The sequence below is a fragment of the Phascolarctos cinereus genome, unplaced genomic scaffold (assembly GCF_003287225.1).
Source record: "Phascolarctos cinereus isolate Bilbo 61053 unplaced genomic scaffold, phaCin_HiC Scaffold_7;HRSCAF=346, whole genome shotgun sequence".
Taxonomy (NCBI): domain Eukaryota; kingdom Metazoa; phylum Chordata; class Mammalia; order Diprotodontia; family Phascolarctidae; genus Phascolarctos; species Phascolarctos cinereus.
Window position 1 is genome coordinate 54,730,386 of NW_027556180.1, and position 23,430 is coordinate 54,753,815.

The 23,430-nt window shown below is 40.5% G+C and overlaps 1 protein-coding gene across 1 annotated transcript in view; it reads right to left on the reverse strand.

Annotated features, from left to right (window-relative positions):
• Positions 1-21,812, reverse strand: part of GRK7 (G protein-coupled receptor kinase 7) — a 44,267-nt gene extending 22,455 nt beyond the window's left edge. The window contains exons 1-2 of the mRNA XM_020970940.2: positions 12,861-21,812; positions 11,715-12,152 (exon numbers count right to left, since the gene is read on the reverse strand). Of these exons, the coding sequence (XP_020826599.1) occupies positions 11,715-12,152; positions 12,861-13,460 (1,038 nt within the window). The 5' untranslated portion in view covers positions 13,461-21,812. The remainder of the gene's footprint in view (positions 1-11,714; positions 12,153-12,860) is intronic.
• Positions 21,813-23,430: the final 1,618 nt, after the last annotated feature.

Genomic DNA, 23,430 nt, shown 5'->3' on the forward strand with positions numbered 1-23,430 from the left:
ATTTATTCTGTTAAGCATTTCCCAACTGCATTTCCATCTGGTTAGGGCAACACTCAGGCTGTGGCTGAGAGTCTGACAGCTCCGATCCAGAGACTCTTCTGCCACTTACACTCAAAGGTATCTGGGGTACCCTGTTATTCCTACTGGCCACTTCTGTACCTTCATGGGTTTCGAGGTGCTCACTTCAGGGCAGTCTCTGCTTATGTGCCAACCTTGCCTCATGGCCTTCCTCCTCTTTCCATTGCAACACTCCCTACCCTTTACCCAAGTCTCTGACTCATAATAAATAACTAGTGGTAACCACAGGCCTTTTAAGAATGGTTACAGCTTACCAAAGTACCTGAGACAGGTTGGTGTAGTAAGAGGCTCCTCGAAGGGGGGTGGAGCGGGTGTGCTGGACTTAGACTCTGTCAGACCAGGGTTCAAATCTTACCTCTGGCATTTACTAGCTGTGCAATCATGAACAATGGCCTGACTCCTAGCCTCAGCTTCCTCAACTGTAAAACAGGGGTTATAATACTGTCATTCCTGAAATGCCTTTATCCCCGATGCCAGAATTAAGCAAGGAAAACAGTTAATCCCTACTTCACAGGATGTTATGCAACTCCCAAGACACAAGGTAGGTAAAGCTCTCTGTAAAACTCTGAAGTTCTATAAATGTCAATGATTACTAGCGGAAAGAACACCCACGAGATGGAGAGTCCCATGACCTGGATCTGCATGTGGAATCGACTCCTTTAGAGGTAAATCCCTGAGCAGCCTTCATGCCCGTGTTACTGTCTGCTGAAGGCCTGCTCTTTCCAGGCATCTGATGTGATTAGCCAGGTGAGGCTAGGCCAAAGGTTTCTCATCTATAGAATAAGAAGCTTAGACTAGAGGATTATTTCTAGGGTTTCTAAGCTCTAAATTCTGTCATCCTTTACCTTAGGTTTTTGCTTTTTTTTTTTTTTAAATCAGTGCATGTTTTTTACATTATTGTCGTTTCTGAATGTACCCCTTTTCAGCTCTCCTGATCCCAGAATCAAACCTTCCCCTGTAACAAGGAAAACCTTTAAGCACAGCTGAGAGACCGACGGTCTACACTGAACAACGTATGCAACACTGTGCCCTTTGCTGAAAGGGGGGGAGAGACAATATAACACTTATTTGGGACTCAGAGGACCTGGGTTCAAATCCAACCTCTTTTACTACCCGTATGACCTTGAGCAAATCCTTATTCTTCCTGAGCCTTAAAGGAGCCTTCTAGATCTAAGATCCTGCGACCCCTGTATTTAAGTACTGCTACCTTGCCTTCATTTACTCAGGTTATTTATTGTGTGCCAGGCACTGTGGTACTCAACAGGACTACTAAGCAACCCTATGCTCTTTTACCCATCAGAATGTATACATTCAAACAAGCACTGTCCTCTCTAATGAGGGGTCTCCAGAAGTAGACACTTATTCCCATGAGGTAGCCCTGCTAGGTATCATCACCCAGTTTTACCAATACTAGCATTTTTAAAAAACTCTTTTGAAATTGCCTTCAGAGCCTAGAGCCCAGTTTTTTACCCTCCTCAATGATGGCAAACCTACGCCCACCAGGGCCAGTTTTCCTATAAAATGCACAGTGGTGCCCACTAAAGCTAACCCAGCATGTTGTAGGAGCCATGCCATATGGAAGGATAACAGGAGCATCTTAGCTGGGTCCTGGGAATATGGGGAAGAGAGAGGAATATAAGCTTACGTAAGAGAAGGATTGTTCTCTAGTTTTTGAAAGATATTTAGCTAATTTTGCCACTAGCAGAGCCAACAGTTTCCACCGTGAGCTTTAAGAAAGGATTCTAGACTATGTTTTATTGAGCTTAAAAATCAACACAAACAGTGGTTCAGACTGTATTTAATTACAGTGTGTGCGCGCGTGTATGTATGGTGGGTGGGAGACAGTCATAGACATCAGGACATACATTATGTTCCACGCAGGTAAATCTTTCCTTTATTTTTTCTCCTGTTGTAAAATGAGGCCTAAGGTCCCTTTCAGCTCTGAATCAGCATGATGACAATGCCTACAAATTTCCCCCATGCCTACCCCCCTCCTACCTTTTACAACAACGTCAGCACTTTTGCCAGGCTTGTGGTTTGTGACAAAGAAGTCACACAGGGTTGGGACACAATACCTGCTTTAAAACCTGCCAGATCTTTGTTACTGAGTAGAGCATCTAACAAACCAAACCAAACCCCAGGCCTGAGCCAACAGCGAAGAAACAGCAGGAATTCTTGTTAGACCTCCTCAGCTAATATCAGATTAATGTACTGCTATTATTCCATGCCATTGGTTTTCAATAGTATCTTTTTCTAAGCATCTTCCCAAAGTCTGTCTCGCTCCTGTCACCCAACAACCCCAATAGTAATGGACGGATGCACCTCTGAGAAGGCCTAACTCAGAGCCAAGGACTGGCTTCCTCACTGGGCTGAAAACAGATTCTGAGCATGGCAGTTACAAGGTGCACTCAAGGGCCAGGTCAGGGTTCTGATGGCCTCATCACCAACGACCCTCTTCAAGTCTTCACTCTTCAAGACCTCCACATCCGTGTTTGGCTTTTGCCCAGAGGAGACGCTTTCCTCTAATTGTTCTTCTCTATTAATCACTATTGTTTGTGTTAGTAAGTGAGGGAGTAGAATTCCCTGACATTTTTCCCTCTGTTCCATGGGAACAGTGAAGACAAACAGATGGAACCACCTGCTGGACTATGTTAACAGAAAAGATGGGCACTTTCCAAAGCCCTGAGAGGCCTATAGAATTCTGGAAGGAATCAGCAGACTACAGGATTTAACTGTGTCACTTCTTCTGCTTAAATTTTCCAACTGTGTTAGGTAATTATCTTATAAGCTATACATTTCGATGTTTTGATGCTGTTGAATAAAAGTCCCATTAATTTTGTATATTGCTTTCTATCTGTTAATGGGTAAAATAACTATGGTCTCAGAATCCATTTGTGGCCAAAATCCAAAAGATGGGAGCTATAGGTGTGTAGCTGTTTATAAAGCATTCTTTCAAAAAATTTTTTTCTTTTTATTATGAATTTGGTTAAAATCAACAAGCAAACATTTCCCTCTGCCAAAAACAAACAAAACATAACTCAAAACTGAACAAGAGGGCTGTACAAGAAACTGTGAATCTCTATTACATACAGTGTTGTTTGTGTGTATTTCAACTGTAACCTGGCAATTCCAACACTGTCTGACTTGTCTGTGTCCCCTTCTGGACTTCCTTCTGTTAATTTTATTTATTGATTAATTGACTGATTGAGATTGGGTCTCCCTATCTTGCCCAGGATGAAAGGGCAGTGGCCACTCATAGGCCTGATCCACTGCTTTGACCTTCTTGTCAAAGGCTGATTCATTTGTGGATTTTGAGTAAGATACTGATAAGAAGGTTCTCCCCCCTCCCCCCCGCCCCCACAAAGAGTTTCCTTGGAGGTTACTAAAACACCTTAGGGAGATGACAATCACTCAAGAAGGGACAGCCCTCAAACATGTAAAAAGGGCCTAAGAGCAGTTTAGAACAAATTTACATGAAAGAGCTTATGATGTCTTCTCAGTCACATACCCCCCCAAAGATTAAGAATATTCATCCCGAAAAACTACATTCCAGAAATCACAGAATCCCTTTCAAATCTTGAAATAATAAGTATTAGCTTTCTTCTCCATTACTACATACCTGCGTTAAATGACATCACTATTCCCATGAAAAAGACCTCTAAAGGTCAAAACATGCCAATGATCAGAGATTTTTTAAAAAAGAATAAAATGTTAAAAACAACAAGAAAAGCACAGATAAGGTCAAAAGTCCAATCCAGTCTGCTGACAAAGATCCTAGAGAAAATTTTTAATTATTCGCACTCCGAATCTAAGAAAACGGCAGGCTCAGTGATCACCTCCACCTCGCTGGCTCCCAAAGCTGTATGTGTGTACAGCTCTCACCTCTCTCTGGGACTTCAGTCCCTGCAAAGCTGGTTGTTGCCTGGATCTTCCCAGGTGACTCAGTAAAATATGTCCATAATGGAATGCTTTGTCTTTCTCCCTAAATATGCTGATCCATCCAGACTTTCCTATTTCTGTTCAAGGTACCACTTTTGCATTAATAAATAAAACTAGGAACTTTTTTTGGGGGGGAGGGAGAAATCAAACCAATCATTAGCTAATCTGATTTTTAAAAAGAAAATAAGAAACCTAATAGCTGCTTATCATGGTGAACTCTAAATAATATTACAAAAAAATAAACTGATAGGAATTGACCCATCACTGATACTGTCATTTATGAATCAGTTGCCTGCGTATAGTCAGATCAATTAATCAATAATTAAGCACTTACTACTTACTTGCCAGGCATAAGGGCGTACAAAGAAAGGTAAAAATAATCTCAACCCTCAAGCAGCTCATATTCTAACGGAGGAAACAACATGAAAATAACTGGCACATACATATTATATACAGAGTTGAACAGAGGTCATCAGAGGGGAGAAGGCCGTAGCAGCTGGGGTCACTATAAAGGCCTCCCAAAGAAGGTGGGAGCTGTGCTGACACTTGAAGAAATGAGGGAAATCAGCAGGTGGAGGTGAGAAAGAAGACTATTCTAGGCATGGGAGATGGTGAGTGCAAAGATGGGGAGAAAGGACTGTCTTCCGGGAAGAACAGCAAATAGACCAGATCTGCAGCGAGACTGAGTATGGTGAGAGGAGTGAAGTGTAAGAAGATACAGAAGGTAGAAATTTCCCCCTCTTTATAAAGAGTTTTAAATGACAGAGGACCTTCTATTTGATGCTGGGGGTAACAGGAAATGATGAAAGCAGGGGTTCTAAGCCTGGGATCTACAAACTTTTTAAAAAAGGGGTTTTTATGACTGCGTTTCAATATAATTGATTTCCTTTACAATACTGTGTATTTTACTTTATGGATTTAAAAACTTTATTCTAAGAGGTCCACAGGCTCACCAGACCACCAAAGGGGCTGATGTAGTCTAACAGGCAGAATGAAAAACCTGTTTTTGGATGTGGCCATGTGGGAATTTGTTTGGCTTGACTATGCTTATATAAGAGTTTTATTTCTTTTTTCCTCGTCGTAGGGGGAGGGAGAAGAAAAATGCTTGATAATTAAGAGAAAAAAGGCCAAGAACCCATGCATTAGAGTTTATTGAGCAGTGAGTTGACATGGGCTGACCTACTGTTGGGTTTACAACTGAATGGACAATGGACTGGAGCGACAGGGAGACTAATTAGAAGGCTATTAAAATAATCTAGGTGAGAAATGAGGAGGGCCCTGGCCTATGGCTGTAGCCGTCTGAACAGAAAAAAGGACAAGACTCAGCACTGCACTGGATAGGGTGAGTGAGGAGTGAGGACAATGCTGAGGTTGCAGACCTGGGGGCCTGAAATGATATCAGCGCCCTTAATAATAATAACAGGGAAATTCAGAAGAAGTGTGGGTTTGCAGGTGGGGAAGATAATGAGTAACTATTTTGAACATAATGAGTTCAATATAACTGACCTGATGAAGCAAAGACCAAAACTGACACAAAATCAGAATAAAAATCAATCAATCAATATCAGGTGCTTACTATGAGTCAGGCACTGTACAAAATATCGAGAATACAAAGAGAAAGTAATACTAATCCTTGTCCTCAAGAAGCTTAAAAATTGAATCAAAGTTGAATTAAAATAACTCCAACTGACCTATTCAAACAAGTCATTGATACTTAAAATGCAAAATGAATGGATGATAGTACAGTGACACTCACTAGGACAATTTACCATAGAAGCTTATCCCAAGATGTGACTGTGGGGACTGTCCGATGTAGGAGACGTTCCAACTCGTCTCTGACTTAGCAGGCAACACCCAGGGAGTTGTCTACAGCACAGAAAAGTTAAATGACTTTCCCAGAGTCATATGTATAATTTGTACCTAGGTCGTACTGGTTCCAAGCTCAGCCCTCTATCCACTATACCACGTTGCTGCTAATACGACTCAACTGCCATAGTAAGCAAAGCCTAGAAACTGCTTAGCCAGCAAAAGCTTGAGCACACACTGTGCTAATGACCAGTGGTTTTTATTGTAGCTATCTCTAAGCAAGCAATATGGTGGTTTGAGTTTTCTCTTGCACATAGATAGTGACGTAATCTTCAAATACCTTTCCACACATCTTCAACAACTTTCTTTTTTTTCTTTTCGGTTGAGCAATGGGGGTTAAGTGACTTGCTCAGGGTCACACAGGTAGTAAGTGTTGTGTCTGAGGCTGGACTGAACTCAGGTCCTCCTCACTTCAGGGCCGGTGCTCTATCCACTGCACCACCTAACTGCCCCTTCAACAACTTTCTCAAACTGCTTCTGCCACGGTGACTATCTGTCTTTAAGAATATTCTTAACAACTCCACCTTTGCTCCTGTGTTTCTTACTGGGGCAAAGGCTGCCTCACATAATATTGTTAGCAGGTCCTGAAATGTTCACACTTTCTATCTTGTATTGTGGGAAAACGCATTCATTTAGGATGATTGTAACAAAAGTCAGCTTTTAAAAATCGTTCTATTCTAGCAAAACCTGTCTGTTACTTGGATTTGTGCCATCAAACTAAAAAGGAGCTTCTTGAAATTCCAATATAAACACATCCATCACCTCTTTGCAATCATTTGAGACATCAGTGCTGTTTTTGTCACCTGCTCTGTTAATTAGGTAGAATTAATTTCTAGAATTTACACAAAGTAAAGATTTTCCTTGACCCTGGGATCTCATTTTTTTCCTCCTCAGATTGTAATACCTCTTCAATTTCAGTTCTTACTTAGTTTTTCTCTGGGTTTAGGGGTCAAGATATCTCTTATGATTGTCCTGCATTGGTCTGCAACGTGTTGTGTGAATTGAACCTGCGGGTGCCATTGACAAGGAGCAGTATGAAGCCCTTGCCTGTAATTAGTAGGATCTGTTTCCAATTTTCTCATGGTAAAAGAACTGGCACAAAATAAAGGCATCCTATCTTCAGTTCATTTCACAGCATTAAACTGAAGTGCTTCCAGCAAAGAGGTCTCTGGTATATCCCAGTACATCTAGTGGGGGACCAGAACACGAAAGTGGTAGCATTTGCTCCATCACCCTCAGAGTCAAGCAGCTCATCGGGACAGTTATGAGTAAGTCCAGCCTACAGCTCTCTGCCATTCTATTTCTATAGCTCTTAGGAGCAGTGGCATCCCACTGACCACAATGCTAACCCAATCAGGGACACTGCCAGGGCTCAATTCACCAGCACTTCGCTATTCCTGCCAGGCTCCACAGCTGAAGTCACTGTTGTCTATCACCCTGGACTGCAATGCACCTCTAATGATGGGATGGTATTTGATTTGATTCACTTACTGTCATTCCAAACCTCTTGCCCTGAGAACTGAAGTCAAATGAAAATTACCATTGCCCCTGCAAAGAGCACGTTAGTTGACCTCCCTATCGCTCTACCCAGACTACACTTCCATTTCCTGGCCACCACTCTCCTACAAGTATTGGGTCTCCCATAAGAATGTAAGTTATTTGAAGGAAAGCACTGACTTGCTGTTGTGTTTGTTATCTCCAGTCCATGCCACATAGCCAAAGCTTAAGAACTGCTTTTCATTCATTATTTAGTTACTATCTCATCTCAGAGTACAAAAGAAGATGCCAACAGTGGTGTTGGAAAGCCACAGTTTTAGAGGAAGCAAGCACACAAATTCACTTTGTGCCAATTACTGTGCCAGCCCACTGAATTAAAAAAGGGAGGATGCCACTGATAGCTATAACCTCTGGTTAAGCTTATGGAAACTAACAAGTTTGGTTCAGTCCAAAAGCGTAAGAATGCCTTAAACTTCAGTCATAAATTCACAGACAAGTTCCTCTCCATTTAAAAATGGCCCCATGACACCAGTCAATATATTAGACTTTTATTTCCCCCAAAGCATTAGAAACAGCCTGTGGTCTAAGGAATTAAATCTCTCCTGACCTAAAAATGACAAATCCTGTCCTCAGATAAGGGAATGTTGTTTATTATTAGTTCTTAAAAGAAAATAAATCACTCATTTCAATGCCCTGGTAAACATAAACATTAAACATTTAGACAAATGTGTGAAAACTTAAGTACATTTAAAAAAAACACATTCAATTATAGCAGCATGTGAACTCTGAGATGAAGACATGCTTTGCTAGCAAGCTGCCCAACTTGACATGGGCCCCATCTGTCAGTTACTTAATCAACAAGTATTTAATGGGTGTCCACAGGTGCACAGCTCTGTAGTAAGCCCTGGGGTGTACATATTTGTTCAGGGAAAAGCTTGTCCTGCTGTGTGCAGTGAATAGATTTTAATTGCTTTTGGCTTTTCTTATTTCTTAATCAATTTGTTTAAAATTTCACTATTTACCATCCACTAACAGCCAGTGCTAGTGAATTTAATACAAATTTAAATGAACTGTGTGACAAAATAATTTTTTAAAGGAAAAAATTATTTCCTTGAATAGTATAGAAGGCAGTTTCTCAAGTAACTAATTCAATTGATACAGCTAATAATTTGCAAGCTTCAAAAAAAAGATAAATCAATTCTTCTTCCAAATTATCAGCTTATTACAAACCATCTCTTTCACATTAAAGACAGCTACTAAGCTATAATCTAATAATCTAATAGGATTTAATAAAGGGTTACAAATGACTGTGTGTGGGCAACTTCCCATCCTCAAGGAAAAACTAAAATGAATTTGGAAGAGACCTCAAAAATCCCCATTTTATCATGGAAGGAGCTTTGAACCAGAGATCCAGTTCCACCTTAGCCAGCAATCAGCTGTGTGAGAAAATCACTCAGCCTCTCTGGGTTTTGGTTTCATGACCTGTAAATACATGAGAGACCAGTTTTAACATTATGGGATTCTAGTTCATAACCAGACATACTAAGGTGTGACAGATGGGGTCTCTGGAAGAGGACTCTACTGGAATATTCCCAGGCATCTGTCCTTGGCTCTATTTTTTTCAACACTTTTCATTAATGATTAGGATAAAAGTTTATATGGCATTCTTATCAAATGTGCAAATGACCCAAAGCTTAGATGAACAGCCTATACAATGGAGAGAATGAAGATCCAAAGATATTTTGACAGGCTGAACAGCTGAAACTAGCAATGTGAAGTCAAACATCTGGGTTCAGAAAAATCAGCTCTGCCAGGGTAGCATGGTGGAGACGTCAGTATCACAGTTGTATAAAACAGACTGGAGAGTTTTAGAGGAACTACAAGCTCAAGATGAGCCAACAGTTGTCATGGTACCTAATAACAACTACCTTATTAACAACAACAATAATACAAGCAGAATATCCAGAACCAAGGATGTGAGAGTCCTCACAGACTCTGCCCTGGTCAGACCATATCTGGACTCTCATTTTCAGTTGCAGATGTGATAAGGAGGGTAACCAGGCAAGTGAGTGAACTTGCTTGTGTACTCCGTTTGTCTTTCGTTCTCCAAGAGGACCATGACATCAGGGAGGTGGTGCCATGACATGAAAGTGCACTGGATTTAAGGGAGGAAGAGCTGTGCAGTCACCAGCTTCACTCTCCTCTGGAGCCCTCTGGGTCCAGTGGCCAGATACAGACTGGGACAACTGGAGATGGCCCAGGGTGCAGTGGGGGACCCTGGCCTTTTCAAGCTAAGGTCTTTAACAGGTCTCAGTTTGACTGAGGCAGGGCCCATTCAGTGATTATGGCTTAATAAAAATGAATCAAACAATGGCCTCTTTAAAAAAACATAGATCTGTGAGGGGAAGAGCCTCAGGGTTTCCTGCCAAGACAGAAACAATTGTTATTTACATTCATTCTGGGCCAATCAGGGCCCAAACAGTGACCAGGTAAGGTTAGGTCTTTAAGAGAAAAAAAAAATGAAAACAAAAAAAAAAAATTTCAGAGACTTAAAAGCATGCAACAAAAAGAGAACTGGTTGGTGGAATTGGGGACATTTAGCCTGGAAACATGAAAATACACTGGGGACATGAAAGCTCTTCAAGTATTCGAAGGGATATCATGTGGAAGAGAGATAGGAGTTATCTGGGGGCAGACCTAGAAGCAATGGGTAGAAGCGACAGAGAGCTAGATTTTTGACTCAACATTAGGAAAACTGCCTATGAGTCGTGCTACTTGAAAAATGAAATGGGCTACCTTAAGTTCCTCAAGACTGCAGGTCTTCAATGAAAGGCTTGATGGCACTTTGTAAAGGACATTCCCATTCACACTTATCTTTGAGGGATCTTCCCATTTTGAGGTTCTATTATTCACTCAACTGATATTTATGGAGCACTTTAAGTAAGGCTTTATGGAGGATTAAAAAGACAAATGTAAAGCCAACACAAATACAAAGTCATGGTCCCAGTAGGTGCGGCTGTGCACTGTGCATGCACACTCCAGGTCTCAGGTTTGGTCCAAGAAGCCCTCTTCAAGGTCAGTAGCAAAAGACAGAAAGCTGAATCTCATCCTTACTTCCTAACTGGTGTTGTTAGTGTCCTTAATCAGGAAATTTAAAAGTCCTGACCTAGGAAATTAACCTAATTCTAATTTAAAGATGAAGAAAAGCATCGACTGTCCTTATTTTCCATCCCCCCACTTTCCTCATCTACATAGTGGGAATAACAGTATCCGCCTCACAGGGCTATTATAAGATATGTAAAGTGCTCTGCAACCCCCCTTCAAGCACTAGGTAAGCCTCAGCTGTTACTAGCTGATGGGGAGCCCTGGCCCAGTGAATGAAGAGAGCCCTGACCTTGGGAGCCAGGAAGACTGCACTCAGGTTCCATCTTTGGCACATACTTTGTGTGATGCTGGTAAACCATCAACTTCTCAGTCATGGAAGCACCAAGGAAGTGGCCGACCTGTATCAGCAGAGGGCATTTCCTTCTCCATGAGTTCCCTTTACCAATGAAATCACAGTCCCATCCATACCTCTATCACTGGCTGTAATCTTTTTTCTATGGAAGTATATATTGAAGTGGGACAGAACTTCAGAGCCAGAAAGGATCCTGGAGAGTAAACTGAGGCCCAGAATGTTTAAAAGGCCAACCTTGGGCTCCCACAGATAAGTAACAGCAGAGCTCAAGACTAATATCCAGGCCTCCCAGCTCCCAGAGTTCAGTGCTCTGAAAAAAGCTCTTTGTTCCCTCCCATAATTCACTTCCCCAAGACTCCCCCTCACATCCATGAAACCTTCCCTCATAACAAACAAATACAGTTAAGCAAAAGAAATAAATGTTGTTCATGTCTAAAAATGTATGACTCATTCTACATCTAGAGTCCACCACCTCTCTGCCAAGAGGAAAGAGGCACATTTCACCATCTGTCCTCAGAGGTCAGGATTGGCCTCAATGATCTGTCCATTATATACTATCTCCTTCAGAGCCATACAGTTTAAAATTCACGGAAAACAAACCAAAGAAAAAACACCCCCACACACACCGCCCCTCCCCACACCCCCGGCTTTCTGAGAGGTCAGCACAATGTAATTAATCAAAAGGTTAATGAACCAAATCCTCTTATTACCCCTTGTCACTTAGGATGAAATGACCACATAAGGGCTTTAGCAAACTGGAGGAATTAAGACCTGGGCTCAGTTTGCATTGGAAACAGCCACAGCTCTGCTCCTCCTGCTCTCTGACTCCTTCCTCCCATTTGCCCCATCTATCCCTGAGGTAGAGAGGCAGACTCACCCTCTGGGTGATGGGCTTGCCATCTTTGATCTGGACAGCCAATCCCAGGTCAGACAGCCGACAGTTGCCACGGTCATCCAGAAGGACATTCTCAGGCTTCATGTCCCGATAGACAATGCCGATGGAGTGGAGGTGCAATATTCCACACGTGATCTGCGCAGAGTAGAAGATGACCCTGTTGGTCTCCAGGCCCCGCTCACCCACATGGTAGATGTGGTACTTGAGGTCCCCACCATTCATCAGGCTCATGACCAGGCACAGGTGGGCCTTACTTTCAAAGGCATAGGCCAGGGTCACGATGAAAGGGCTGTTGACTTTTTCCAAGATTTCCTTCTCTAGAAGAGCCATCTGCTCCCCCTTTTTCTTCTTCAGCCGCTTCTTGTCCAACTTCTTACAGGCATACATTTTGCCAGTATTTTTCACTTGAATGGCACACACCTTAAAAGAATGAGAGACAGAGAGAGCTCATAAGTGTGACTGGGTCCATATGTGTAAGGTGGGAGGTAAGGGAAAGGAAAGGAAGAGATAGAAAGTAGAGGGGATGGATAAAGAGTAAAGATTTTATTTTTATTCATAAATTTATCATCCATTTAATCTTTTTAAAATAAATTTGTGTACAGTTTTTAATTTCTGTACATTTAGTACATATATAGGTTATATATATGATATAAATTTGTAAAAAATATTAAATAGATGACAAGTTAATGGAAAAAGGGAATATAAATGCAAGGGGGGGCTAATGGGAATGAGCTATCTTACAATACTTTAGGGTTAATTTCTCATCTTTTCTCTAAAAAGATTTTCTACACTGATTCAGAACCCCTGCTCCCACCCCAAATATGGGGGAAAATGCTATGAAATACATGCTCTCAAGCCTCCTTTCCTAACCTCTACAGATATATTTAAAGTGAGGGCAATAAATAGACTGCATGGGAAACACTGTGACCCAATTATCTAGTCTAATTTCTTCTTCCTATGCCATTGTTCTGTTAAGGATATTAACTAGATGGATGGAGTGTGGCATGAAATTCTCCAGGTGAGGCACGGAAATTAGTTTTCCTTCTTGCTCACAGTAAATTTCTTTGGTAACAATAACCTTCATGCTTTGCAAGTTCCTTCTTACTTTGACCCTTCCGAAACACTTACCTCCCCGAAACCCCCCTTCCCCAGCACTCGGAATTCATCGAAATATTTTTCTGTTACTGGCTGCTGTTCAAAGGCTTTCCACTGTAAAAACCTGTCAAAGAAGGGGCTAGCTTGGAAGTCCCGGAAAGGCCCATCCTGAAGGAAGGCCATCGTCTCAGCCTTGGCCAGCTCCACTAGGGATGCGTGCTCCTTCTCAGAGGCAACCTGGCATTTGGTGGCCAGGCCTGGGCTGAGGAACGGGAGCTGGCCCGTGGGGGTGCTGGCCTGTGCACAAGCATTCACCAGCCTCCTCTGAGTGCTGTCCTTGGTACTATCCTCTTCAGCTAGTTCCCAGCTAGACACCTCAGTGAGGAAGTCCACAGCCCCTTTGTAGGCAGGCACGGTGGCCAAGAAGTCATGGAAGAGACGGCGGCCGATGGGCTGCTGCTCACACAAACTCTCAAAGTGAGTGGGCAAGGCTTGACGCAGCTCTGCACAATGCTCAGGGGCTGGCAGTGCCAGGCTGCGTCGCCGTTTCTGCATGTCCTTGGTGTCTCCATCGCGGGCTTGTAGATAAGCTGTATTTGCAATAAGGTTGTCTAGGCCCCCCATGTCAACCATGGCTCCAGGACTGTAGTGTGCTCCCCAAGGGAAAGAAGGAAGGTGCTGAAGAATGAGGACAGGGCCGGCAGTTATGTCTGACGGTGAGTTGGCAGGTTTGGGGGAAAGGGTTGCTAGCCAATGCTAATGTTAAATAACCTCTGGGGGGATTTGCACTAAATCTCTTGGAGAGGGAGGGGGAGGGAGAAGTCTTTATGGAAAGTATGAGGTTTCTCAAGTAAGGAGCTTTGGGTCTGGCTATCTATAGCTTGAGGGAAAGATGGCATTTCAAACAACCGCCCTATTCCCTCCCTGTAGCAGAAACTGCAGTCCCTGAAAATCTCAAATTATAAACAATCCTAAATAGAATAGTTATGGGATTAAAGGGAAGAGGAGGGAGGAAAAAAGACTTTCTCCTTGTCTATATCTTAGCACTCCAGGACACTGCAGACATCCTACCTCACATTCTCCTGCTTCTATACATTTGCAAGGACCAACCTCCATTCCTGTAAAGGCATTACCTCTTCATCTCTGCTTTCAAGGGCCAATTTAGGTGATTCCTCCTTTATGAAGCCTTCCTCATTCCCTCAGCTGAAAGTGACCTCTCCAGAAGCCTTCCCTCTTGGTCATCCTAAGCACCTGAACTCTGAGATATTGTCTGACATGCTCCCCCTCTCCCACGGCACAGGAGAGCTCGGCACAGTTGTGAGAGTGCAGGAGACCTGGGTTAGAAGCCCGTCTCAATACATTAGTCATATGACCTTTGGCTAAGTCCTTTAACTTCTTAGCATCTCCATTTCTTCATCTGTACAATAAGGATAATGAAGCTTACTTAACAGGTTTGCTGGGAGGAAAGCACTTTACAAACTTTGAAGTTCTACACACATTTTGGCTTTTTATTATTGTTTTTGTTGCCATTCCATAAAGCCAACAGAACTGTGTGCATTTTTCCAGAAATATCTCCTAACCAATGGCACACTGGTTTTTAGGACTCTGTAGCAAAAGTAAATTATTACAGAAAAAAATCAATCTTTGACTTATATTCCAATCCTCCTAACTCCCAAATCCAGTGGCAATTTCTCAGTCCTTATTTTCTTTGATACATATATACATAATATATATGCATCCACACACCCATACATATAACTGGCAGCATGATGCTTCAGAAGCCCTTTTTTTCTTTTCATGACATTGCTTTTTTCCTAGTTATACAACTTCTCCATTTCCTTTGCTGTCTCATGTGGAAGCATAATAAAAACCATTTTTAGTCCAACTGAAAGTATTAATAAATAATTATTTTTTTCCAGTCTAAAAACTTGCCTAGATTTTCCCCTTTTAGGAAAGTAGTAGAACAAAAGGCCTTTTCTTAGGAAAGAGAGTGAATGACATCAAACTTAACTCTCGGTTTGTTTGGCTCATTGCCTTCCCCACTGTCTGAAGTGACTAGACTACTGACCTTAAATTTTCCTGGAGCATTTTGCATCTCCTCTTCGCTCCTATCACTTCCTGTCCTGTACCATAATTTATTTGTGTAAACGTTGTATTTCCACAGACAACCACCCCTCATCCTGTATTAGACTTTAAGTTCCTTGCAGGAGATAGTTTTCTTTGTGTCTTCAATGCCTAGCATAGCACCTTGCATACAGTAAACACTTAATGTCTACTGAATTGAACAAAAAGATATACCACATAAGAATACCTATGGAAGCAGGAAAGATGACAAACGAAGAAACAGATTCTAACACAGAGAGGTGAAGGAAGTCAAGCTGAAATATGTACCTTGATTACAATGGAACCCTTTGTAAGTCTTGACTCAGGGCAATTTTACAGCCCATGTTATTAATCATAGTATGGTCCCTTTATGATCATAGGTTCACAGACTTAGAGCTGGAAGTGACCTTAGAAGCCATCTCTAGTTACTGAACTCTTAAGCCTTCATCTTATGGATGAAGGAAACTGAGGCTCAGGGAAGTGATTTGTCCAAGGTCACACAAGGTAGCACATGACATCTGGTGCCAAAATCATGCTTCAAGGAACAAGATTGGTTTAGTGGCATGTATATCTAAGTCTGAGGAGTAAGGAACCACTGTTATAAGACAGTAACATTGTGAGTCATGACAGACCTACATTTCCTAATCATCTGCTGGGTGTAACACCCATAGTGGGCATTTAAAGTAAGTCTAAGAGTCATTCCACATTCTCCATTCCCTCTCTTTTCTAACTAAAAGCTCTTGTGGTAGAACAATAGTCTCTGCTGTCACAGACTGCTACCATTTAAGAACAGAAATAGGTTTAGACAAAGCTCAGCCTAAGCACTGTCATCCCAAAAATAACGATCCCCATCTTAAAAGTAAATGGTCTCTGTTTGTCCCCTATCTTCCTCCCCTTTATGAAAGAGGCAAAAGTATTTTAAACCCCCAAACACTTAATATTATGCCTGTTAGAGTATTTTTTTTAAAGCTTGTTAGACTTTTCCAAAACAAAAGTGCACATTTATTCAAAATGTCATGGTATTAGTTTGGCCACACATCATCAAACCAACATCAGATCAACCCCTCAAAACAGTGCTTGGTCTTACTTTATCAAATACTATTATAATAAAATCATGGTTGCTTCTTGCCTTTTCATTGCAAAAGACAAATCATTTCCACTTCAGGGATGAGAGACCTCCAACAAAGCTTCAAGAATTTCCTACTCTTGCTTTTGGAACATATATAGACTGCATCTTTGCTTTCTCTTTATGTATTTTGCCCAGGAGAAACCAGGACAGCAAAGAGGGACAGTTTTCAGCCCTAAAATACCATCTATCTGGGGGAGTTAGGGTGTTGAATTAACCTAGATGTCCATTTCCTATTAATAAGTGTCTTTCTCTACAGTTGTAATAATTACGGTGCAATGCAATAACTTTTTTTTAAAAAGAAAATGGAAGAATGTCACAGATGGCTGAGCCTCACCCCTCACCAAAAAAAGTACATTGCACTGATGCAAACATGCCAGGAACTCATTTCCAATCTCAGCTTTAACTTTCTTCTAGCCTTATATTAATCTTTCAACTCCTCTTTGTGAAATTTTCCCATACATAAAAAGACAAGCCGCTTAGGGGAAAAGACTTAAGACTAGGTTTCACTGAGCTAAGAAGAATCCTCTTGTAGTCCTAAACTACCTGCTGAGAATTTAATACTATTTGAACAAAAGAATGTCAGAGTAGTACAGAGTAAATGTAACTCCTTTGTGGGGTTAAATGTCCACTTGCTGGTGATTTTCAGCAAAGCTGCATTGTCTTCAAGCTATGTCTATGTTAACTAAATAAGCTAGTCAGTTTAGAAAAAGAGCACTTTACAGACTTGCTGTCTACAACATCTGGGCTCTCCCCACCTAACCTAGTTTTTTTAAAGTATATTTCAGCTCTTTTAAAAATTACAGTGAAATCCTTTAACTTCAAAGACATAAAAGAAATGCTACGCATTGAAGAACTGGATCGTTTTATACTGGAGACAGATGCCATGAAGAATTCCTGTTTTCCAGACTTGGATATTTTTCAGTAATGTTCTAAAAATGAGAAATGTGATCCAAACAACTCCTCCTGATCCTGTGACCTGTGGATTGAGATAGTAGGCAAAGATGATGTTGGTGGGGGTGAGAAATTTTTTTTATTCTTCATTGAATGTGAAAATTGAATAGTTTTCTAGTGGAAACTTTGCCAAAATTGTGTAGCAAGGACCTATTATTTCCCCATTCCATAATAGAAATCTTTTATGTTCAATCCAAAATACCAATGACTCCTCCCTAACCCCCCTTACCTCTGCCCCATTCTGCTTTACATAATTACCCCAAGATCTTTTTCAAACTAATCAGGTCCCAGGCATTCTTACCTATTAAATATTTTGTTTCATGGAATTTTATTAGATTTTGCTCCAAGTTGTTTGTTTTTTTTTTTAAACTTCTTTCTTAACCACCAACAGAAGCCAGACAACAGATGATTTATATGCACTCAGTGGAGTTCATTCATCATGTTTATAAATTTTACATTAGAACCCAGTAACATAAACTAGAGAGGTTCAGAATACTCGGTCAGGCAAGAGCTAAAATTCATTTGTGCCATTTCATTATAAAAGAAAATATGTTTCTAGATCATTAGCTTTAATTGTTAGCAAAAAGCAGAAACAATTGCTTATTATGATGCTGCGATTAATTCTGTGGCAGGGAAATAGAAATTTGTACTCTACAGGTTTTCTATTCTTATGAGAAAAAATGAGCTTTAAAATGTGAATGTGCACATTCCTAACTTCAAAATGGTCTATGATTATGGAACGTTCAAACCCAAAGGGACCTGGGAAAGATGTGTATAGCCTTGACTATTTCCACGGGAAGGATTTTTAGGTTCCTAAGACACAAGTCTGATGATGTCACTCCTCTGCTCCAAAACCATCAGTGGCCCTTCACTGAAGGTAACTTCATATTACCTCAGCCTTCTAGAAAGCAGTAACAAAGAACTTCATGCAATGGATCTTTCACACAAGCCACTCCTAAAAATAAAAAAGTGATCAAGGATATTTTATTGGTTTGAAGAACACTAAATGGAGAAACAGTTAAATTAGGCAAAGTTCAAATTATTATTTAAAAAATTATTTCAGTGGAGAATTTTATTCTCAAGCAAATTGTCAAAAATGGCATAACTAGTTAATACCAAAGTCAGGCCCAGGTAGAGAATGCTTAGGTCTCCAATGTACATGTTTAGTGTTCTTTCCACTCTATCACATCCATCCTTGAGGAAACACAGAAGCTGTCTAAGGGACTACATCCAATGTTCTTCCAATAATTCAATTAACAAACATTGATTAAGACCCTACTTCACGCCAAGCACTGTGCTACCCATGGAGGGTGATATATACAGCTAAACAACCTGTGGTTGCTGCCCTAAAAAGCTTACAATCCACTGAGGAAACTGGAATTGTATTTAAAGACTATGTTGTATCTTACTTCATTTCTAATCAAATTAGCATGTCATATATTAATGAGGCAGCCCTAGCTTTGGAGTCACAGGACAGAGCTTTGGCCTCTGCTGTTACTACCAGTGTAAACTTGAGCAGGCCACAAACCCCTCCGAACTTCAGTTTCCTCATCTGCAACATGAGAGAGCTGGACACGATGACCCGACAAGGTCCCTCTCAGCTCCACGCCTCCGAACCCTATGAAGACAGCTTGCTCTCATGTTATGATATCAGGTCCATACCGCCACATCTACTGTGTCAGCTGTCAGCATCGATCGCCACATATGACAACAATTCATCCTTCAACAGGAATTCTGATCTGCCACAGAAGTTACATGATAAACAGGAGGCAAGAATTCAGAATGCGACTCTATTTTAGTGGAGCAGCTGTAAAAAGCTACAACTTGAAATAATGCTTATATATTCTAATGACGATGAAAAAAATTTCAATGTTTTCCCTTAGAGTTTCTCATATTAAAAAAAACAAAGTACTGACCATCCAGACCAATGAGCATAGCATCAACATTCTTCATTCCAAGGCAACTCTAAAAGAAGTGACTTCAATCATGATTAGCAAAACTAAACAGCCACAGCGGGCACTGTTTACGAGTAAGGAGTAAGACTGATGAGAAAGCTGAGTAATCAGTATATGCAAAGGACAAGAAACCTACTGCAAACATTTACAAATAAAAAAGAAAATTCAATGTTCACACAATGAGTCTTGAAAGTAAAAATACATGACGTTCAAAAGAAAAGTTGTTTTTCAAAAAAACACAATAAACAACTTGGAGAAAAATCTAATAAAATTCCATGAAAAATATTTAATAGGTAAGAATACCCGGGACCTGATTAGTTTGAAAAAGATCTTGGGGTAATTATGAAAAGCAGAATGGGGCAGAGGTAAGGCGAGTTAGGAAGGAGTCATTGCTATTTTGGATTGAACATAAAAGATTTCTGTTATGGAATGGGGAAATAATAGGTCCTTGCTACACAATTTTGGCAAAGTTTCCACTAGAAAACTATTTTCAACTTTCACATTCAATGAAGAATAAAAATAATTAGGAGACCAAAGAAATTTGTGTAAGGATTAAGAGCAATAAGCATGTAGAATCTAGCCAAATGACCTTTAGGGGTGGGGTGGGGTCAACCTGAAAATATTTTAAAGTAAGTAAACACTGAAGGTAAGAGTTAAATGAGGGCAATATCCCTTAGACTATTTCTGCAATGGCAAATGAGACAGTGAATCCACGCACCGAAAGCAGACCATGACTGGAATTTGATGAGACAATTTTGCAAAGGAACCACCTATGATGCTACATACTTGATACCACATAGCAGTGAAAGTGAGATTTCTTCCTTGGATAGATCTGGTGACCATCTTTTGAGATGACTTCCTGGTAGACATGTTGAGTTTTAGCTTAATACTCTGCTACTTACAATACAATCACCCTGACTTCTGGCAGAAATGGAAGCTGGGGGCACAGCTAGTGGTCAGATTCCATTGCTGGCAGCAGACTGCAGAAGTGGTCACTTTCTACTCTGTTGCCAAAGAGATAATGTGTAAAGTGTGAATATGAAGGTGGTGGAAGAAACCACTGCAATCACAAACTCTACAGAGGTCTAGCCTCACACTCATGTAGAAACTTTGATTTACGGCTGTTCAGGTGAAACAAAAATTCATGGCACTAGGTGAAACAGGGCTACAAAAAAAAAAAGCAAGATCCAAACATAACAGAAAACATAAGCATATACCAGAAATCTGAGAGAAAATTCCATCACAGAAAACAACCAGCTTAAGCAACTGCCTTTCTTTGGAAATGGCAGCAGATTCAAGACACTGCACATTTGAAATACAGAATGCTCCAGAAGTAGTTATCCCTTCTATATCTTGACTTTCCCCATCATGTTTCGATATATTGCGGATTGGCATAAGACATTAAATGGGACTTTTTTTTTTTGGAGTTTTGCAGAAAGCACAGATGACACAGGAAGGCCAGCAGACCACACAGAGCCTATGACCAAATACTTAATCCATAAGGTAAACGCCTCATAAACAAAAAAGAAAAAGTTTAGACTTCTTCTCTGGTATGAAGAGAGGGCCAAAAGATTTTATGTGGATTCTCCAGATCACGGGGGGAGAGGCTGCCCTGTGCACCTAACCCCGATGATATGGTAGGGATAACTGTAGTCTAGGCTGGCTATGTTGATTGAAAAAAAAAAACTTAATCTTTCCAACTCAGATTTCTATCACTCTTCTAAGTTCATTTTGGATCTTAATACTTCATTGCATTGAAAATGAAGAGCACAGAAATCCTATTAATTTGAAATCTTCTTACTGACAACACCTGAGAAATCAGCCTATGAAGATGTTTTGGTTTTTGATATGCTGAGGCAAATGAAGAAATGATGGCTATGTTTAAAAAATGTTCAATGCAGATGGGTGTCATGACAAAATTTAAATTGAAAATCTTATTTTCATTGAAGGGCTACTTTTTCTGTTATATACGCTGATAAGCATGAACTATCAGCTGGAGAAAATGCTTGTGGTGGAGACATTTTCAGGTGGTTTCATGGCCAGTGCTTTGGTGAAGTCTGAGGCCACCTACAGCCTTTTTGCATGAAGGACATGGGGGATTGATGGCAGAGCTGATCAACTGTTATTGTGCTCCTGTCTTCTCTGCCAAAGACAGTAATCTTTGAACTGCCTTTCCTTGCATCCTCCAGTGGTGTGGGGCACACAGCAGGAGCTTACTAAATGCTGGTTGACTTCACTAGAATGGATGGAATATAACAGGGAGTTGATACCCCAGATAAGTAAGGAGATAACATCTAGCTCCTCTTGATAAGCTTGATCAACAGGCTCTCATCAACTTCATTCTTAGAGCTGATGGATATGCATTCTAAAGCACTATCAGCAATCTCCAAAAGTTATATCATCTAGTGTTTATACAGCACCTACTATGCTAAGCACTTTAATGATGATATTATCCCATTTGATCCTCACAATCACCCTGGGAGGCAGGTGCTTTTACCATCCCTATTTTACAGCTGAATAAACTGAGGCAAACAGGTTAAATGACTTGCCCAGGAGTTGCACAGCTAGTAACTGTCTGAGACCGTATCTGAACTCACATCTTCTTGACTCCAGGTCCAACATCCTACCCACTGTGCCACCTGAGCTGTTTCTTGGTGAAAAATCGTGAAAAACCAGAAGTGGTATCAAGGATTTAGAGAGGGCAAATGTCTTAATTTTTTTTAGAAGGGAAAGGGTGTGGGGAGGAAAATAGACTCTCTAACTACAGGTCAATGAATATAAATCTTTTGGTAGAACTACCTATTCAACAAATACTGAAAAGTAGCTTAGTAAAAATTTGCTTTAGACCAATACATTACAGTAGATACTAAAATAAGCTCCAAACAGATGAACAAACTTACTATAAAAGGTCACATCAGAGACATCAAATTCAACAGACAACTTTCAAGTGTGAAAACTCCCATTTTAATCCAAACCAGATCAAAATACAATTAGGAAATGTTGAACAAAATAAGTAAAAATACAGTATGACTTAGGTAATGTTAATGTGTGGCTTTCTAAGCTAATATGCAGATGTGGGGATCAATTTCTATTTAAGTTTAATACCACTGGGCCACGTCATTAAAACAAAATTGAACCAAAATAAAGAGGTAAGGAGGAGGAAGTACCTTTTGGATCTATAGTTTTGGAGAAAATTCATAACAGATCACGAAAAGTAAAATAGCCAATTTTAATTATACAATTATATAATTCATGCCTTTGCATGAACAAAGCTGACACAACTAGAATTAAATACCAATGTATCGGGGCGTGGGTACTTTGCATCAAAAATAACTGATAAAGGCTTGATATCTAAGGTATACAAGGAATTAATAAAAATACATGACTGATCGCTATTACTCATACATAAGGGGATAAAAATAGTTTTCAGAAGAAATGTAAATGACCAACAACCAAATGAAAAAAACACCACAAATCATAACAGAAATGCAAATTTAAGCCTACTACCTCCTAGTCAGCAAACTGGTTAAGGTCGACAAAGATGAAAATAGTCTGTGTTGCAGGGTAATTTAGAATTTTGAAAAAACTGATTAAACTCTTCATACTCTATCCCAGGAAAAGCATTATTGGCAGATACCCCAAGGAGGTGAAAGATAGAAGGGAAAGGTTCCACCTACACCAAACCTGTTATAATTGCAGACACAATACCATATTAACGGCTACAGAGCCAAGCTCAAATCAGGAAGGCCTAGATTCAAATTTGATATACTAGTTGTATGATCATGGACAAAACTGGCTTTAGTCAAGAGACAACAGTGTCCTAGGGAACTAAGCTCGATTTACAGAGGAGCTACAGACCAGCCTCATAGGGGTTTCCATAGCAAGAATTCCTTAAACAGAGGGAATCATACCCTTTTCAGCATAGAGGTGGCAAAACCCTGGTGGGCTTATGCTATCAGACACAGCCAGTATGTCAGTTTGTTTGGCTGAGCTATACTTCTTTGTCGAGAGGGATGGCTCCATGGGTATAGGCTGTGTAACTGGGAAATGGCAATGTGTTTTTTTTTCCTCAAAGAATCAATGAAATGTTATTTTGAAAACTTTTTCGAGGCCAATGAGTTTGACTTTTATTCTTGAGAAAGAAATTCTAGAATATGTTCTAGAATGGTTAGTGAAGACTTAGAAGAAATAGCAATCCCCACGAGCCAGCAGCACAACTTCATCAAGAAAACGTCATGTCAGATACCCTTATTTCCTCTTCTGTTAAGGTTACTACAGTGGTAGATAGGGGGATACTGTATAGTTTACCTAGATTTTAGCAAAATATTGATAATCTCACGTCGTTCTAGAGACAAGGGCTAGCTGATAAAACAGTTAATGGGGGTGAATAGCTGAACCAAAAAGGTCATTAATGTTTTGAGATCAATTTCAGTGATGTCTCCAGTGAGGGGCTCCCAAAATTTGT